Genomic DNA, 21553 nt, shown 5'->3' with positions numbered 1-21553 from the left:
CTTTAGTCGGGTTCGATTGAGAGCGTCGTGTTTACTGCTGTCGCAATTGCGCTGTTCCACGTAGCAGCCCCTCCCTGCGGGTGGCCCACAGAGAAGCACCGTGCGCTTGTTGGCTGCAGAGGGAGGACGAACACTTCGACGGAACAGCCAGCCTGGAAGTCATCTGAGTTACTGGCAGTGGCGACGTCATCAAGAGTTTAATAACACCAGAGCTGTTCATTATTGACCTCTCCTACCCAAGCCTCTTCCCACAGTAGATAAACTGATAAAGTAAAATATATAAGCTGAAACACAAATAGTGGACTTAGGTATATATAAGTAAATATATAAGTAAAGTAAACAAAAATAATAGGCAGTATTATTCAGTAAGCTTTTATTTATATTGTAAGTGTTCAGGCAGAAGAGACCTTCAACACAAAAGACAAGGCAAGCTTCATTATCTCAGTATGAATCAATAACACCAAGAGCAATTATGTGTCATGGTTGTGTTGCAGCAGCGTGACTGATCTTTTTTTTTTTTCAAAATATCTCTGTATAAGCTGTGACCTATAGTATATAAGTTCTGGCCTAGCTCGCGTTTATGGCAGCTTGGTTCAGTTTTTTAACCTACTATCTCAAAACAAGGCAAATATACATGGTGGCAAAAACACATGTTTGTTTTCTAAAAGGGTCCAATATCTTACAAGTGTTTCAATGTTTGATGTGCGAGATAATACTGCAATATATGATTTCACAGGCCTGGATTTCCATTTGATGTGGACATAAACTTGGAGCTTCACCAAAATGTCAGTGTGGGAATATGGTATACACAGTCACACACAGAGAGACAGATACACGTCCTTTCCGTTGTTCTATATCCTACTCAGTGCTCAGAGGGAGCACTCTCCTTAATTGAATTCCCCACTCCATTGATTATTATAGTAGTGTTCCATGCTTCACAGTGGGCTTCTGCATGCCTACACCACATCAAGATCACACGCAGTCTCTGGGGAGAAAAATGGAAGCCATACAATCACCTTCTTCCTGTCCGGAGCCCTGTTTGCTTGCTGTTCATGATCAAAAGAAAACATTGCCATTGCCAGTCTACATCAGGCACAGATGAATAAAAATCCAATTATCATAGCTTTCTCTTGGCCTGCACGATTGTCCTCTCACTTACGTAAACCTAATTTTATGAATAATGATCAGACAAGTGTGGACATTTCTTTTATAATTCATAGGAACTATGCAAGATTGTACCTGGCCTTTTGTGGGCTGGATCATGCTGTTCTGGAGTTCTGACCTTGATTTCATTTTATTTTTTTAGATAATTATTTTTGGCATTTCTGCTGTATTTAGATAGTGGAGCTGGAGAGGTTCTGACATTTATTAAAGCGCCACGGCATTCATAAAACTTGGCAGTGTGCTATCTCACTTCGACTGCATTTAGGATGACATTTGTATCTCCACATGTTATGTAGTCAGTCATTAAACTGTCATCTTGCTCTTCAGACCATCATTTTCTGGCGTGCAATTACCCAGGGAAAATTTAAGAGGGACGTGCAAATGTACTGTGATGAGCTGTGACCATGGTGACAGTCGATTTTCTTCCTCTGTGCAGAAGTCTTCTATGTGGAATTTGGTGAGTACAGTATATCCAGATGAAATAAATATAGCATGGTGAATATACAGTACATCAAAGCATTACAGTAAATGATGATTAAACCATGTTTTCAAGCATGCATTGTAAAGATGTGCCACAGCAAAGGTTACATATAAAATTTCCTTATAGCTGAAAGTTTGAATGAGCAACACATAAAAAATAGAGTAGAGAGAGATAGTTTCCCACATTATACATTATAACTTAAAACTCAGTGGTGGACTACTGATTCTGTTCAGGTTTCATGACCCTTTATCACTATCTTTTCAGATAAGATCAAAAAAAGTGTTCATACAGGATACTGGCATGCAGCCTTGTCTTTAGAAAGGTAAAACATTAGGTCTTAAAATGATCGTGTCAAGGCCACAACAGTAACTTCAGCTGTTTAGTGTATCGGTGTCTGTAAGTGTTATGTAAATATACAATATTCTGATAGTTGAAGTTATTTCCTGCGTTCCTGATAAAAACAGATGAGAATCATTATATTGTAGCATTTGGCACAATGCCAGAGTGACTGGCAGTACAAAAGCTTTATGTCTAATGCTTTTTGCATATCAGGGGTAATGTTTTTGTAAACACTTTGCTCCAGGAAAAAATTTTTTAAGTCTAATCCCACTCATCTCCATGCCTCCTCAGTTCTTCTGTAGTCCTAAAGCTTGCCTACTTGTTCACTTTTGTGTTTCACATGTGTACATTACATCACTAAAACCATCCATTAAAACATTAATCTTGCCAACAACTTCCTCTTATCATACCTATTAATGTGCATATCACACATGGCAAATTTTATATTACACATTACATCTCAATAACAAAGACTATTTATACCATTCTTTCTTATAGCCACTCATTTTATCAAACCAACAACAGCAAGTACCTACAAACATACAAGTCTAGGATAATCATTCAGCCTGCAGCATGTTTCAAAAGCTAGCCTTGTTTTTGTTTTCTCATTTGTATGCTAAAGAGGAGCGAATATGAAAGTCATCCCTGTTGGGTGCAGTAAAAAGAGAGAAAACAAATGAGATGTCATAGATTGTGATCATGTCTAGAAAGTCCCTATACAACTAATATTATGTCCTTGTGATTAGACTCATTCTTCAAGACTCTGTTCCCCTCTTCATCCTTGTATCTCTCCCTTCACAGCCCTGCAGAGCTGGGATGCTCTACTCGCTTTGGGCCTTCTTTAGGTGGTCTGGCTCCACCCTGACCAGCTGAGAGTCTTCAGTCACCTCCAACAGAGCCTCCATCTCTGGGCTGTCTACACTCACCAGCTCCCCTTCCTCCACCTCCACATGTTCACCCAGCCCATTCTCCTCTCCTCCTGGCTGGCCCTCGGCCTCGGTTACTTCCACCATCTCCGTGTTCTGCACCACTTCCTCCTCACCTTCTCGGATCTTCTTAACATGGAAGGTGAAGGGGGGCACGCGGTACACAGTGGTCTTGGAGCGAGCGTAGATCGTGTGGTCAGGGGTGAGGGATTTCTTCACCTTGTCTTTGGAGCTCTTCATTTTCACCCTGCGCTCCTGGTTGGGTGTCAGGCGGGACCCGAGCTTGCCCATCTTCTTCTCCAGGCTGTGCTTGGTTTTCTCCAGGTTGTCACGGGTTCTCTGTCTCGTCTTCTCCAGGTTCTCTCGGGTTCTCTGCTTGGTCTTCTCCAGGTTCTCCTTGGTCTTTAGCTTGGTCTTCTCCATTTTCTCTTTGGAGAAGGCTTTCTTTATGTTGTCCACTTGCTGCTTGGTGCTGCGTTGGAGACGCTTGGTACGAGACTCCTCGACAATCTCCTCAATCTCCACCTCCTCATCTGAATTGAGCTTGTCTGGGAGTCCCTCCTCAGGTATCTGCTCAAGGCCCTCCACTGCTTCACCTTCAGCTACTGCTGTCTTGGGTTTGGATGTCTTTGGTGGCTTCACTTGGTCCTGAGGGAGCATAATAGGAAAAATAAGAACAACAGACTACTATTAAACCACAGCAGCATAATAGTAAGTGATGACAATTTGTGATTTGACATTTTCATTTTCAATATGACATTCAGTACAATGTTAGCAGACATGGTGCTTCACTGATTGTATTGTATGATTAATGTAAATTATGGAATTTAATTTAATATGTCCTGTGAAAATTATCAGCCAGAGAAAGGAAATTGAAAATATGAGCATGATACTTTACAGATTCATGCATCATCTACCCATACAACATTTCAATGCTTGGAGCTAGTGTAGAGTGCCATCTAGTGGTTTTATTATATGCCAACAATCAACGGACATCTTGGCTACACCCAGTTATTTTATGCTTAAAGTCTTAGAAATATGGACACAGGCTGGTGTGGTCACATGTATTGCATACCACATCTCTTAAGTAATAATAAAGCTGTGGGGCTTAAAAGAAAACCTATATTATCTGCAGCCTCACAGTCATATTGAAACTAAAGCCAACAGGCTGTTACATCTAACCACAAGTACAATTTCCTGCCATTTAGCTAACGTTTCTCTGTAAAGAAACACATACACTTTTGTTGTTGTGACTTAAAGGCATAATTTTCAATCAAATCTTACATTAAACAGAGTAGACCTTGGGGGGATTTTATGCTACTTTCACTTCATTGGAAATACTATGGTTCGTGCAGTTTCAATTTAACCATATAATGCACAGTACAGCAGTTCAGCAATTTCTCACCTGCTCAAAGAATATCTATATCTATGCACAAATACCAAACTATACAGCTGAAATGCTGACAGCTGGCAATTAATTAGTACTGCAGCAACCATATTTACATATTGTTTCACAGTACTGTGGTACCAGAAATTCAGATTGTAGATCCACATTATAAAATAAAATATATATTTTAATAGAATTATGAGATTAAGTCACCTGTGCCATTATATGAGGGTTACCAGTGAGGGTTAGTAGATATTTTATATAACCTCAAATATAAAAAAAAAAAAACAAAGACAAAATGTAAGCATCTTGTGATTGATGTCTGTGTCTTCATCATATTTTAGTATATCACGTTGTCTGCAAATTGGGTCATAGTGTAGATGGCTTTATATGTTAACAGCATAAGGTACAAAACCTGAATTTCATCCTAAAGATAAAAGCAAAAAATTTTTTTTATTGTCACCTAGTCCTAGTTTTGTCCAATATTGACTGAGTGGAGTGATAAGGTCACGAAATGTGTTTGTTGACACACAGACTGAATCTCCCACAGAAACAGTTGAAACTGCTGATAGCAGATGTCTGTTTATCTAACACATACTTATTGAGAGTATTGTGAAAATAAACTGTTTAATAAGGCCGCAATAACTGGTCAAATGAATGACCATCACAATGTGATTAAACGTATGCATCACTTCTGACACAAGTGAGCTTTTCTCCAAGCTGTCACTTCAGATTGAATCATTGCTGGTTCTACGCTCTATGGTTGTATTTTTTGTAACACGAGCAACAAGGACTACATCCCCTGTAGCCTGCATGTTTTGCATTCTAATGAATAACATAGTCCTTGAAATGTGGCCACCCACTTCACAGAGAAGTGTCTTGCATCTCAGCATCTTGACATGCAGGACATCGGAGGCGATTGTATACACATTACTTATTAAACATAGTAGAGTAGAGCGCGGGAAAAGAGAGCATTAAAAAAAAAATTGTTTCCAATGTAGCTTCACCTGTTTTTTTCTTGAAAAAGGACTGAGACAAGTCTTGGATTGCCACTGTCAATGTCAAATAGCATAAAGCTTTAAACTGATGTTTGTGAAGGTGGGTTTTGTAGTGTTACGCAATTAGTAACTTGTAATATTAATCATATTATTAAATGTATTTCAATAATGATATCAACTTCTTAAAGAAAAAAAAAGCATCTGCTTAGATCATGTGATCAGCACCTCTGCCAAGGCAGTTTAAATATTGCCACACGATCCTATCATAAAATGGACATTGCCTCCTTATCTGGTGCCGTGTGTGGTGTGGGCCTGGCCGATCCACTCTGTATGGGTTTATTTTGGGCTGGCCTTTCCCTCTCTCCAGATTCCATCTACCGTTCTCTGGCTACCAGCCACTGCAGCTTTCAGTCCTACAGATACCCACCTCACCACACAACACCCTCTTCTCCCCGCACAGCAACAGATAAACACAGCGCTCTGTCACCATGGTAACCACCTGCTCATGTTGTCTCTGGTGGGTGGGCAAGTTTAGATGGATAAACAGCTGACATTTCTACGACAACAATATACCAACATGAGGTTCTCAGTTGTGAGAGTATTACAATTAAACGGAAATAAATACTGCACCTGCTTTGCACACATGCACACAAAATTAGGCTGAGCTGCTATAATAACGTTAATGAGGGATATTTTTGAATGCATGAGAACATTTTTCCATTGATTACATTGATTTTGTCAGAATGATGTAATAGTGGCATACAGTACATAAAAACCTCATAGTATATGTCCCTGGCAAAAGCAGTGTATTAATCTCAAATTTTACAATGTATATTCGTGTTCCTGGAGAAAACAGCAGTGCACAGCATCCTGGTACCAGATGAGGTCATACAAAAAGGGAAATTACAACATGGTCCAGGATCATATCAGCTCTATACGTCACTAAAGCATGTACTATTGAATCAAGATCAATCATCTCTGCCCAACTTACTAATGGTGTTTCTGTGAACAGCAAAACTCTTTTGACTTAAACCTTAAAATTATGAAAAGCATACTGTAGTACTTACTCTTGGCTTTATGGATTGGCTTTATGGATCCACAAAATGTTGGTCAAGTTTGAACATTATGCTTGTTGTAACCTTGTGGTCCTTTAATTTATTGTAAAAGCCACTGTTATATCAGTGCATTAACATTTCTCATGATGTAAAGTAATAATGATAGAGAATAGGCCTATAACCTGACAAAAATACATTTAATCACAGATACCTTAGATTTGTTTGTTATTTTGTTTTAATTTTGACCAGTGTACATACTGACAGAATTTTACTGTCTAAAAATCTTCCTGTCAGGGCTCTCTGCTGGACAAACTATGTAATTACCTATATTCCTGCAATTTCTTGTTACTTATCGGCTGATATGTACACTGACAGATAAATAAGTGTAAATCTGCAATAAGCTAATATTAGCCAATATATCAATAGCCACTTTATCGGCCTATGATGAATTTGGGTGTTTTTTAGTCACATTTTTAAAATGTTTCAATCTTTTATTAGACTTTCAAGGATTACAAGAACCCTTATAAATAATCAGAGACAATGTTGGAACATTTTGTTGTTTTACATTCTTAAAACTTGACTCAGCCCACTGTTCTGTGGAAATTATGATAATATCAGCAAACCCTGTTTGGGTTTCCCTGCCTGATTACAAAGCAAGAGACTGGAAGCTTGGGGAAAAAGATGGTAAGTTCATTAGTGCCCCTGTGTTACCTTCCTCTCTCCTCCCACTTACTGGCAACGGAGAAGTCTACACTTGTATGTGTGTGTGTGTGTGTTTACTGACAGGTGCCAGAGGAATGGTGACTGAGTATGTGTGCTCTCCTCAATGAGAAGGAGGTCTGTTGCTAACATTTCTTTCCTCCAAGAGTAGCGTGAATCATACCTCATGGAAAAGTTGGCTAGAAAGAAGGAACTTTCTTTCTGGATGTGTGTGTGTGTGTGTGTGTGTGTGTGTGAGAGACTGATTTGCTCGGACAAGCCAACAACTGTCTGAGGAGTCTCTCAGAGGGAGGCACAACACAGAAGATGCAATTAAGAAGTCCCAGCAGACAGAGGGTAAAGATTTTGGTCAACAGCTAAGACCTACCGAGGAAAAGCAAGTGAGACAGGAATGTTAAAACAGGCAGGAAGCAGGTCAAGAGTGTCTTCTGCTTTGGCAAATTATTATTAGTATTATTAAAGATTACACAAGAATATTCTTGACCTATGGTGAAATTGATGTAATTCTAAAAATAATCCTTGAATTTAAGGTGCTCACATAACAACCGCAGGGCTTTTTCATTGTCTAAATATTATCAGAGGCAAAATGTTCTCTGTCTGACTCATACAAGGTCTCAAGGGATATTTGAATCACTGTTACTATGGACAACAGAGCAAACAGTGTTCTGCATCAGCACTCTACAGAGACCACAGCAGCCACTGCTGTCTATCTTCTCTGTCTCTGCTGTTACAACTCACTAATTCTCCTGGTCAAACGTTGATTGACATTACAAAGAGTACGGTCTAGACCTGCTCTATATGAAAAATGCAATGATAGAACGTCTGTTATGAACTTGTGCTGTAAAAATTTAATTAAATTGAATTAAATCAATAAATTTAAGTGAATATTCTTGCTTAATTATTTAAATTTGCTATCACTGACACTGATGTCATCAATTAGCAAAAAAATGTAATGTCTGTGTCGAATATGAAAGATTATTAGATGCCAGATTGCCGGCTAAGAAATGACCACGTTGTCTTTGACATTAATTGTGAGGAGTTCAGTTTGTGTTCAATTGGAACCTATTAAAGTGATAACATCTGTCTTGGTCAAATTGATCACTATAAGTGGAAAATTATTACAAGTGATTTATTTCTTTATTTCTCATGCAGATTACATCTAATTGTATGTTTATTACCTGAATATAAAGGAAAAATGGACAGCTTTGCAAACAAATCCAAACAAGGTGGATAAAAAGTCTATATATATATTATAATATATGTCTTTACAAATATTTCAATTTATCAATACATGAGTGGTTAGGAAGAAGAGCAAGGTTGACTTTTGTTTGGATAACAAATACATGCACATTAAAATACACGGTCCTGATCCGCCTACATGCATGCAGACACTTAGCAACTCGCTTGCTTGTACATAAACACGCACACGCACACACACACACACACACACACACACAAGGACAGACACACGCCATTCCTTTTAAGGTAGTGTGATGACAGGCCTCTCAGTGAGTCACAGGAGCAGCTGTCTGATCCGGTCTACTCCTTGCAGCTGTGCACTTAGCTTTCCACAATGAGTGATATCACTGACCCATGTACCCCTCCAGGATGGGAGCAAGCCAAACGAGAGATTGACATGAAAGAGGTGGAGGTCCGCATGTAAGAGCCCTGCAGAGGCCTGAATGGCGATGCTTTGAGCTCTGAGGCTAAAATAAGAACACTAATGGGCTCTGGTCATTAATATTGAATCCTCCCACACTCTCCTGAATAAGGCTAAAACAATTCACAGATGATTGGTACAGCTGCCTACTACCTCAGTTATTTTGGGGTAACTCTTATGGCTGAGGGAAGAATGCAAATTTTGTTTCATGAAGCTTTCTTATCCCTTTTAAAACAACCCACTCTGATGGTGCAATGTTTAAGTGTCCTGTGGGTAATGGAAATAGCAACCAATCCCGGCCTTTCTATAGACAGATTCATTCCAAGAGCGGGGCTCTGTGTACCACAAAGACAACATGGTAATGTCATGTTACAGGGCACACCACAGGAAGGGAGTTCCTTGGATTTTCTGCCTCAGTGATTTGTGATTTCACACATAGGGACCTGAAGGGGGAAGCCATTTTCCACAGCTGAGCCTTCCCACATCCATGACTCTAAAACCACTGGAATCCCATTATTTGTCTAATGCAAAGATAGGAAATGTACATCTGTCCCTTTCTCTCTAATAGTGCAATCCACATCAACGCTAAAGGGGTACAGCAAGTACAGTTTCAGCCAAAGTTAACAACTCTCAGTTCACATTTTCCACTTGTGAAAGATTGGAACTAGTTTAGGCATAATAATGAATTTGCACGCCGCACTGCTGTGAGCATGAAGATTTAGTGAAACAGTGTGTTGCAATTATTCATAGTGTCAATAGTGTTCTTGTTTCTGTGCGAAACACAAATTACCACTTTACAGAATGTGTGGATCAAGTGAGGGCATAAATAAGGTCCCAACATGAATACAGTACTGGGCCCACCTTTAGGAAACTTCTGAAGGGCCAATATAATGATAAATGAGCAATAACTCCTGCCTCACAACACTTGGGGTTACAAGAGGGAAGGCAACCAGCCAATCACCCACACTGCTTTGTTTTGTTCTGAATTGACAACATAGTCCCCATTATCTCTATAAAGTTCTTTTTAAATATAGCAAATTGTTTTACCTTTAAAGTTTGCCTCTTACAATGCCAATACACTTTAAGTATGATTTCTATTATTTACACATTAATCATCCCAAACATCCATGTGCATGCAAAGTCTAATCCCGAGGGCACCCAAAATCTGGCACCCACTCTTTGACAGCCTATAACACACATACCAGTCACAAGAACAGCAAGCTGCCATCGCAGCAATGTGAAATATACCACCAGTGTAACCTGACTTTTGCACTTCAGACTGAGGGTTTGCACACATCAGACTTTACCTTCACACGCAACCTCTTAAGTTACAGCGAAAACACTTAACTTATATTAGTGAGTGTATGGTGCTGCTTTCACAGCTACTTTTTGTATTAAAACAGTCATAGGAAAAAGAATGTGAACCCTTTGGAATTTCCTGGATTTTTGCATAAATTGGTCATAAATGTGATGTGATGTTTCATCTAAGTCACAACAGTAGACAGACACACTTTGCTTAAACTAACTCCACACAAACAACTATATCTTTCCATGATTTTGTTGAACACACTGTGAATTCATAGTGCAGGGTGGAAAAAGTATGTGAACCCCTTGGCTACTGACTTCTCCAAAAACTACTTGGAGTTAGAAGTCAGCCAACCTGAAGTCCAATCAATGAGATGAGATTGGAGGTGTTGGTTAGAGCTGCTCTGTCCTATAAAAAACACATCAATTTTACTCTTGCTATTCCCATGAAGCATTGCCTGATGTGAACCATGCCTCTCAGAGGACCTAAGATTAAGAATTGTTGACTAGAATGAAGCTGGAAAGGGTTACAGAGGTATCTCTAAAGCCTTGATGTCCATCAGTCCACAGTAAGACAAACAGTCTATATATGGAAAAAGTTCAGCACTGCTACTCTCTCTAGGAGTCGCCGTCCTGCAAAGATGACTGCATGAGCACGGAGCAAAATGCTCAATGAGGTGAAGGATCCTAGAGTGTCAGCTGAAGACTTACAGAAATATGTGGAACATGCTAACATCTCTTTTGACGACTGTACGATACATAAAACACAAGAACGGAGTCCATTGGAGGACAGAGGAAGCCACTGCTGTCCAAAAAAACACTGCTGCATGTCTGAAGTTTGCAAAAGAGCGCCTGGATGTTCCACAGCACTACTAGCAAAATATTCTGTGAATAGATGAAACCAAAGTTCAGTGGTATGGAAGGAACACACAAACCTATGTGTGGAGGAAAAAGGCCCAGCACACCAACATCAAAAACTCATCCCAACTGTGAGGTACGGTAGAGGGAGCATCATGATTTGGGGCTGCTTTGCTGTCTCAGGGCCTGGAAGGGTTGCTATCATCAAATTTTGCATCAAAATTTATTCCAAAGTTTATCAAGACATTTTGCAAGAGAATGTAAGGCCATCTGTCCGTCTGTTGAAGCTCAACAGGAGATGGGTGATGCAACAGGACAACGACCCAAAGAACAGAAGAATGGCAACAGAACGGCATCAGCAGAAGAATATACACCTTCTGGAGTGTCATAGTCAGAGACTATGGTAATTCAAAAGGGTACACATACTTTTTTCTGTGATTGTATAATCAGGCAATGCTGTGGTACCTAGATTCACAGATAGTATTAGTTTTATTTGCAAAAGTTTATCCCCCACAAGTATTGGTATTTAACATGTTACATTGGGAAATCTTTATTTAAATAATAAAAAAAACATACAAAGTACAGTATGAACCCAACAACTGCTGCTACATAGTCAAACACATTTGTCTGGAAATAAGCCCAGAAAACACACATATAATGCATTTAATCAATCAATTGTTACCGCCTACAACTAAATTCAGATGCACTCAATGAAACAGGACACAATTCCATTGCATTGGAGCTGGTATATTTATTATTAAAAGCAACATAACGGTTTCCTTTAATATACCAACTCAGATAATTTGGCCAACTTTTTATTTTGGCTGTGGCTGCGTAGATGAAGGGTGTGCCTACAAATCTTGGAATAAACAGCATGGAGGGTATACACAGCTTCCACCGAGTTGTGATGTGGTATGAGGACACATTTCTGTTGGTCAGCCAAGACGCTGGATGACAACTACAACTGTTGAAACTGAGGGGTGACCTGATCGGTTTCCCAGCTGGTAAATCCTGTCTGCCTCTGTGTGATGGGGATGTTTGGTGAGACAGGAAGGCAGCTAGGGCCAGAAATCAGGCATCGGGACACATAAAATGTAGTTATTTCAGTAGGAGCAACTGGAGCAATTGGAGTGTCCTCTTGTGCCTCACAAACAACTGCACTGTATTATACTGTAAGGTGCTGCACACATGTACACACAATAACACAACTAGTTTTTGGTAGGATAAGCTGATGTGCAACAAAAACTAATACATTTGTGTCCCAAAATGACTCAACAACTGAACTCATAGTTCCTCTTCAACACACAACACATGAAAGTGTCAACAACATAAGTGCTGTAGACTTTATATAATGAATGGACTGTTAATATTTAGCAGTCCATTCATTATACAACCATGACTCAAAGAACTATATTAGACTCATAGATCTAACTATAGGCGATAGTAATAACAGATAACCATGTGTTTCCAAGTGATGGAAGTGCAGGGATCCCTTTTCTGCTGTGCAAACTGTATATCCTGATGACAGTAGCACAGGACAGACTACAGTACCACTATCAGCAAATCCACCTCCAATATCTACAGACACACACACCACAGTGCTGTGCGCTCAATCTGAAATAGCAGAGCAGAGAGCAAATGTACTGTGTGTGAGTATATGAAATTACACCAGTCCAATTATGCCACATCAGCCCTCTGTTGTGATTCTTGAGTGTTCAAAATGGTCCATCTCTTCATATATTTTTACATTATTTGATCATACAGAATATACTGTTAATACTCCTTGCTATTATTTAAGCCTTACTACTGTTTAACTATTGAACTATTACTCCCACTACTTTAAAAAATACTTATGATTGATTACTATTACTATTATTATCATTACTTTTGTTGCTGCTATTATGAAGTATAGATTTAGATATGGGTTGCACTACAAACTGCCAGCCACACCGTGTTCACTCCACTTTCCAATAATACATCTATTCTTGTCTAGTGTCAGTTACTGTGTTGTGTTGGTGTCTTGTCTTGTAAGTTGATTATTGTGATCTTGCTTTTAGCACTTTGGACTGTGAGAAACGGCATTTCGTTCATTTGTACACTCTGTATGTGGATGAATGACCATAAACAAATTTGAAACTTGAAATACCATGTCAGCATAAAAAACTCTTTTTCCTCCAAAGAAAACATAAAACAAGGTGAACAATTTATCCGAAGCCGAATATAATGAAAAAATTTGCCAAATACCGAACAAGTACATTCACATTTTTTGCGCCTTTTTTTTTTTTTACCATTGCATGAATTAAATAGTCTCCCACAAGATTTGGAAGGACTATTGTGGGTGGGTCAGAGGAGAGGGTCTGGTAAAGTAAATTACATGTGTCCATTTACTTTTAATGGCACTGTATAGACACCTTATTTTGAAAACCGGATGTTGTCACATGTGTGTCCTCCAACTAAATTCGTTAAGTCCAACCCAATTTGATAAATAATGTTGTATGTGGTTCTCGTATCGCGTAATATGAAGACTTCATAGCCTCTCTTCAGGTAGGACTCTCATACTGTAACACTTGGCTTTGTAAAGAAAGAAAATGACAGGATAAAGTCGCTAACCTGCCTGTCAGCTCGTACTGGTCCGTTTCAGTGGATTTACCATAAAGGCTTTAATACATGGGCACTCCAAATTCAGGTGCGACTAGCTTCATCGCCGTCTCTTAAACGAGTGACAGAAACACTCAAAGCGTTTTTTTGCCTTTTCTAAGAAGTCAGCCACAGATGGTGTGGAAGTGCTGGGATTCAGCTAAGCAGAACAGTGTCTGCAAACGGTGACAATTTTGAGAAGATGTGGGGTGGGTCAGGGTTAGGGTTAGCTCTCCAGAATTGGACTCACACTGAGACTATACTGTTTCTCATTAGTGTTCTCTTTCTTCAGGAATGATTATCTATAAAGTTTTTTCTTTTTATAATAGAACATGTCTTGTTTGACAACTTTTTGCATGCAGAGGCTCACACTCCATCGAATACTGGAACTCGGCGCTGGCTTGACATAGTAGCTGACATGCAACAGTGAAATGTGGAGCCTGCCAGATATCTTTCCACTAGCAAAGAGAAGAGGAGTGCAGCAGGAGAAAAAGGACAGAGAGGAGAGACTGGAAGAGAACAACATAGTGTACATGTACTGTAGCAAATACTGAATGAGCTGTGCCCTTGGGTTCTACATTAGACGTCTGAGTTGGAACGGGCTAAATCGATAGCGGGAGTGGTAGGGGAGAGAAACTGAGAAGAAGGGAGGAGAACAAGTGGGCATGTTGGCAGGAGAGTCAGACAGATGCCAGCAGGATGAATCACAACACTAAGTTGGTGCTGCTGGTCGAGTGCTTTTTAGTTGGGTTGGTTGTTCACCCATGCAAGGGGCTAAGTGCTTCCTAACTACCCTCTTTGTAATGAGGCCGAGATCTGATTTATGCCTGGAAACAAAGATTCAGTAAGCTGAAGTGACCGACAGCCATGACTGGATTACTATGTCTAGAGTAAGTGGAATTGAGGTATTAAATAGTCCCGGCAGGGTTAAAAGCTATTAAAGAAAATAGGGCTGGGGCTTGTTGGCTGCGATCTGAGCTCTGGAAGGCCTTTGAGGTTGGCGTGGAATAAGTAGACTGTAACTGAGAAGTCTTACATCTCCCTGATAGAGTTGACCACATGGGTATCACAGTCCTTGAGCTGCAGCCAAACACACCCAGAATTCAGACACACAGCAATACTGTCTCACACTCTAATGGACAACACTATCACATTGCATAAAGTAGATCAATCCACATAATTAAAGAGATAATGCACATTATGAAACACACAAATGATCCCCAGTTCCCACTGGCTGAGTCACAGTTTAAAGTCCTTGATAAAAGCACAGTTCCCCTTATAAAACTAAAAGGAGCACTCACACCACTACTTCACACAAAAACCGTCTTCACACATCTTGGGAAGTACAACTGCATATGAGGTAGCTGGGTAAAATCTGATTAACTGCTTCAAGTGATGTCACTTCAGTCAGTGTCAGTTTGGGTTGAAGAATACAAGATTGAGAATAAAAAAATCTGGGGGTGTGGAGTTATAAAGTGAGATCACCAGACGTCATCTCTGCTTGAGGCTAGCTAATTACATTAGCTATTACTAGCATAACACACCCGAATCTCCCATGTAGCCGTTGGGGTGAAGTTCCATTCTGGGAATTGTAGGAGGTAGGTTCAATTCCAGCCTGTGGCTCTTAATCATCTCCCCCCTCTCTCCCCCCCATATTTCCTATCTCTTTCTTTAGCTGTTCTATCAAATAATGGCAAAACATTATCTAAAACAAATAGTTGAATAATCATTTTAGTAATTTTCCAAGCGAAAGATTTAAGTATAGCTGTTACAAAAAGACAAGCGCTGCTTCCTTATTGATTGAATGTGGAGTTGCTACAGAAACAGAAAGCCTCTAGAGCAACATTTACAACATTTATCATCATTATATTAAATCCATCATGAGGCTTCAATGAGATGAGAGAATGAGCCACAATATTTTTTATAAATCGTTTTATCACAATGTTGCTGTTGTTAAGTGTACTTCCTGACAGTAAGTGCTTTTAGGAAACACTACAAAAGGAAATTAGGTGTGCGAGGCTGAAATAAAATATTCTAATGCCTGGCAATATGAGACTTATGGGAAATATGGAAATAAACCTAGACTCATTTAGAATGATTATGTTTCTTCTGGAAAGACAATTGGTCTATAAAAGGCAGCAATATTAGATGCAATATGGTCAGAGCAGAGAAACTCTGGGGAGGTGTGAAGGCAGGGCTCCATTGGATCACTGACCATTTGTGGGCCTTTTAGCCCTGATGACAGGCTGATTGTGCAGCAGGAAGAACCTCAGCTGCTGCAAGGTCACTTACAGTAAGGAGTTTGTTATTCTAAAAGTCCAGCCCTGCAACTCCAGAAAGACACTGTAACGGAAATGTTCCACAGATGCCCCTCTCTAACATATATTTCAAGTTCTAAACTCCCAAAATATAAATGCAATCCTTTAACTAAAGTACAGTTGCACAATCATGGTTCTGATGAGGATTTTATTTGTTCAAGAGGGACCATAGTGAGGCTGGCTCATGTTTCAGTCTCATGAGGAACCACAGGAACACCGTTGTTTTGGGATTAGATCTTGACAGATCTGTTATCACAAAATATTGTGATGCATATCTGAGATACAATGGTGGAATTTAACAACTTTACTCAAATACTGTACAATTTTGAGTTAGTTAGCTTAAGTATTTCCTTTTTATTCTTCTTTGTACTTCTACTCACCACATTTTGGGGGAAAATACTATACTTTTCACTCTGCTACATATATTTGACCGCTTTAGTCACTTGTTACTTTGCCGATTCAGATTATTGATAAAATAAATTGCGGTTTAAAATGCATTGTGTTAAATTAAGCATAATATAAAGTAGTTAAAATCCGCTCCACCTACCAGCTGCAACATTAGAGATGCTTAGAAATTGATGCATCAATAATCCAACAATATTGTATATACCGTGAAAATGGCTTTGCATGATAAGTACTTTTACTTTTGGTACTTTAAACCACTTTATATTTTCATACTTCAGTACTTTTACTCACATAAAATGTTGAATGCAAGACTTGTCATGGAGTACTTCTACACTGTGATACTGATATGTAATGTACATTTGGTAAACATGTCTTCATCGCCCCACCCTGCTGTTGCCAAGGGATCCTGCGTGCAACCATCGTTGAAGGTTTAATTATAAAACATAACTGTCAAGTCCTCCGTTGCTAGAAACTCTGATGTATGTGGCTATTCTCAGAGTGCACGGACAGAGTGACAGGAGAGAAAAATACGGAATCTACAGATAAAGCTGGTATCAGAGGAATGGACGAACACACACACACACACACACACACACACACACGTGTTGGTAATTCATCACCTAACCTTAACTATAACCTCTACAAACCCTAACCTCAACCCTTAACCTAATTCTAAACTTAACCTACTCTAACACATTAACACACAAACAGACAGTGGAAAGGGGTGAAACATGGCTGAGAGCCAGTGCAGATTTGCAATGCTGCCAATTTCGGGCCAGCCTAAGTTAAACTGGACACCCGTACAGTCATTCTCTGGCAATAAATAGATTGTGGGAGCAAGAAGCAGCTACTGCAACATAGAAGCTCCTACAACCACTTGGAAAACGTGACAGGGACCATGTTAAGACAGTGACAACAGTTTTACATTGCTTACAGCACAGGAAATTATTTGGAATGATTTAAATCTGCTGATGACATCTGCTGAAAAACAATCAAAACTTAGGGTAAGAGTAAAATCGGTAAAATCCTAAGCTTTATAAATTAGTGCTTTATGAACACTTTCTTGTACTACTTTTGTGTCCTAAACTGACAATTGCTCACAGACATGCAGTTAAAAACGCTTGCAGTAGGGAGGGGAGACACCTGCTTTACAGAGTAATTTATTAAGGCCTAACATCTATGATTGGATTTCTGCTAGATGCCAATAGTGTAACCCGCTCCGACGGTGGACATCCCAGGAGCGGGGTGTGAAAATATTTGCCTGCTAATACAGATCCTGAAGTAAGCTCTACTCACGAGAGTCTTGCAACTCTCACATTCACTGTTACTAATGTTTTTCAAAGAAAATATTCTCTCTTTTCTAGCTAGCATATTGCAGAGGTTATGATACGCATAAGGTAACGACCACTGACCATTTCTTGTCATTTGATTTGTAGTCTAATAACTAAATTCCAGATCGAAGGGCACGAGAGCCCTTTGCACAAAAAATAAACTTAGAGTAAAGTGCTGCATGCATGATGTAAGCAGCGAGTTTACCAGCCAGACATGACAGCATGTTTATCTAAAAAATAAAAAAAAGGAGTTCAAATGCAAAATGGTAGTTAGACCGATCAGTGCTCCACTGAAACACTTGGGGGTTATGGAATAGTGGATAAGACACATGCCTTTGTTGTGAGAGACCTGGGTTTGAATCCACTGTGAAACACCAATGTGTCCCTGAGCAAGACACTTAACCCCTAGTTGCTCCAGGAGTGTGCAACCTCTGACATCTATAGCTATTGTAAGTTGCTTTGGATCAAAGTGTCAGCTAAATGAATAAATGTAATGGAAATATATTTAAAATGATCATGGTCCCGATTGTTTCTCTGAGGAGAAGCTGCTATGCTTCCTAAAATAAAATTGCCCCAACCCCAATTCCCACACTTCTTATGTCCTCACATATTCAAGTGCAAGTTTGTGCACCATGAATGCATGAATGCAGCCAGTGTCCTACTTCTGAGAAATCTTAATAACAAAAACTATATCTTCATCTTACATGGCAGCAGCCTGCCAACTATCCTTCCTCTGAGCAATCAGAGGTGGGGCGTTGGTTCTGTCTCAAGTAGCCCTTCATTCCTGTGTTTATAGGCCTTATATTTTTATTTACACCCACTAGTCTTTAAATAGTTTCATTGGGTAATCATGAAGTCCTGTGTTATGTGGGAGGGGTCACTATCTGCCTTCATTTTTCCATGGAAGCTACTGGTATTCCCTTCATTAAAGAGAGGAAGAATCCACCTCTCACTGAGCGCGACTGCAAATTATACAACAGCTTCTAAATACTGGACCACAGTGTCTGATTCTTCGTAAACATTACAGCCTCATTTAAGTCATGGAAAGTCAGTCATGGAAACCACAGAGCCGAAACTATTGCCAGCATCCTGTATCCTGAGAAACTATTCATTTTCACTAACAAGGGTCAACTCATACCATAGTGTTACATTAAGTCGCTGGTGAGATGATGGCTCTGATGGTTTCATAGCTTTTCAGGTGCTTTTCACACTCTCTGCCAACTCTGAGGTGGGGAATGTAACCCAACCCTTTTCAGGACTAACTTGTACTCTGTGTGCAACAAGTATCCCCACCACATTCTCAAACAAAGACTATTTGTTATTACTTAGTCCACCCTGTGATGAAAATAATAAAAGAACAAGCTCATAAACATACAGCAGCCCTCAGTATCCCCCCATTTCACCTGGTAGATAAGGACTTTGAAGTTACGTCTCTTGAGCAGCTCGTTCTCGTTGCTCTCCAGCTTCTTGATCTGGCCCGCCTGCTTCTCCAGGTTGCTGCGCACCGTCTTGACGTTGACGCTGACCTTGCGTACCTTTTCCAGCATTTTGTTGACAGTGTTGGCTGTGCCAATGTGGTTCTTGGACAACTTAGCCAGCTCCCCTTGGATGGTTGACACTGACTTCTCCATAGTCTCCTGCCGGGCCTCAAGCCCATTCTGGGTCTGCTGGATCTGGTCTACCACCCCAATGATCTTGTCTAGCAGAGACAGAACCATGACCCCGTTCATCTGTGCTTCGCTCTTGCCTCCAGAACCCATTGCCAGCACCAGGTCCACCTCCTCTGCAGGGTCATCGTCATCTACTGCCGGCTCGGTGGCAGCACTCACCAGAGCGACCTCGTCATCATCATAAGGCACTTCTTTTAGGACTGCATGCTCCTTCTTGACACCTGTATCCGCCATGGCTGTCAACTCCAAATACAAACCGTCTGCACACTCACTACAGTTAAAAATACACTACTGAAAATCAACCTGCAGGAGCCACACTGCACTCAACTTAGTCCCTAATCTTTCTCTTTAATTTCAGATAACTTTCTTGACCACTTGTTTGCCTCTTCCTAGTCTACTTTACTCTTAAACTTTCTCTTCACCCTCGTTCTCACACACTATGTCTCTCTCTGCTCTGCTCTGGGATGCCAGCCAGCCAAGGGGAGTAGGGCCTCTCACAGCTGAGGCATGTGTGCCCTGACTCAAATGCCTCTCCTCCCTGTGAAACCACTCAGTCAAACTTTTTCTTTCCTACACCCGGACCCTGACTCCCCCTGCTGCTGGGGCTCCACCCCATTCTGTCCCCACGGGGCAGCAGATATCCAGACTCCGCCTCTTATGGAGACGTGACTGACTCCTATCAAACACAGAAAGGTGAGGGCTACTAGAGGCGAGATCCAATACCACCATCAGTTCAGACCAGTGAAATATGATAATTAAAAGTTCAGTGTGTAATATTTAGGAGGATCTATTGACAAGAATGTAATACAATATACATACAATGAGTCATTTCTATCTACATACACCGCAGTTCCTACCTACTGTAAAAACATGGCGGCACAGTTCACAGTTTTCAAAGCCTTTTTTTTCTTGAATTTAGAAATGAAATTGATATAATGTACAACCCTATTGGAGAAAAAGTATAAAGTTAGTTTTTTACTGCTGAATTTACAATTGCCATTAGAATTAAGACATTTATTATAAAGTACTTATTTTGTCGGACGAGCAAGTGAATGCACAGGGGGCCATTTGTTGCAATTTGCAACCCTCGCCACTGGATGTCACTATAATGTACACACTGAACCTTTAGTTCACAATCTCTGAAACTGTGGTTATGTCATATCGCTAGAGTCACATGTTAAATTTAAAGGAAAGAAACACATTAAAAATTAATCAGAAGCAGCAAAGTTTAACATGTAAAAGAGAATATAAGACATGTTGATCTTCCATGTGTTGTGTGTGGAAGGTGGCAAGTTTAACAGTTCATTTACTAGAAATTAAACTATATTAAAGCAATAACTTTTAAACACACAAACACAGCAACCTCTACATGTAATTCGTCAAATCAGCGTCAACGCAGAGATGCTAGCTTACAACTTCTGGTAATATTATATTCGGTATATACATATATCACTACTATTATTTAACATCTGTAAATACTTTCAAAACACAGTGACCTGTAAATACTTTCAAAACACAGTGACCAAATTGAAGAAATCAAGAACGAGCTACTGTACATTAATGATTCGCATTGCCGTCATATAGTATGTATAGTATAATATATTGAGCAATGTTAAGTTCGACGCTAACTAGTAAGTTACTCATTCAGTGACAAACACAATCAGATCATTACACTGACTGAACGTAATCATTTAGATGTCTTTAATGGAGGGAATCCTCCTCTTAAAGTTTTTATTAGTGTCAGAGAATTAGCCTAGGCTAATTAGCCTCACCTTCAAGATCCAACCCCACATTGTTCAATGGACAATAAAGACATCAAGATGTCTCATACAGTCATGTTAGCAGTAGCCTAGCTGTATTTAAAATATGAACATATTGTAATCAAGCAATATGAAGCCTGGCCCATGTTATTGGTGCATTTCAGCTCATTAATCCAGCAACAACCCATCACAAAAGGATAAACTAACTGGTAACTTGCTAGCTACTTTTTACTTCAGACACCAGAGCTTGAGTTATCTTGCCCTCTAGTGGTGAAAATCAGTAACTACAACTGTGCTCAAGCAGGTTCAAAGCCTTTTTGTATACAGTCTTGTTCAAGGCAGACACAATAGTGTAGCATAATTTCCGGTTACAATTCAAAATTAAACTTACAATAAGCATGTAATTACACACGGTGACCATTAGAAGGCAGTGTATACTCGTGTGCACATGCTCAAACAGCAACTTCTAGTTTTCCTCACCGCCCTGGTTTTTCTCTTTTCATTTGTTGCTGTTGTCTTTTCTTGTATTTTATTTTTAT

At 39.8% G+C, this 21553-nt stretch overlaps 1 protein-coding gene across 1 annotated transcript; it reads right to left on the bottom strand.

Moving 5' to 3' along the window:
- Window positions 1–356: 356 nt before the first annotated feature.
- On the bottom strand, window positions 357–19803 carry cavin1a (caveolae associated protein 1a). The gene is made up of 2 exons (XM_038704499.1): window positions 18988–19803; window positions 357–3558 (listed from the first exon to the last, which is right to left on the bottom strand). The coding sequence occupies exons 1-2, from the start codon at window positions 19486–19488 to the stop codon at window positions 2806–2808; spliced, it is 1254 nt and encodes a 417-aa protein (XP_038560427.1). The 5' UTR covers window positions 19489–19803; the 3' UTR covers window positions 357–2805.
- Between the last annotated feature and the right edge of the window lie 1750 nt (window positions 19804–21553).

The sequence above is a fragment of the Micropterus salmoides genome, unplaced genomic scaffold (assembly GCF_014851395.1).
Source record: "Micropterus salmoides isolate LMB-PRFRI ecotype aquatic unplaced genomic scaffold, ASM1485139v1 Ms_hic_scaffold_10, whole genome shotgun sequence".
Lineage (NCBI taxonomy): Eukaryota > Metazoa > Chordata > Actinopteri > Centrarchiformes > Centrarchidae > Micropterus > Micropterus salmoides.
The sequence above is the reverse complement of the archived record's forward strand: the minus strand, read 5'-3'. Positions and strand labels throughout refer to the sequence as shown.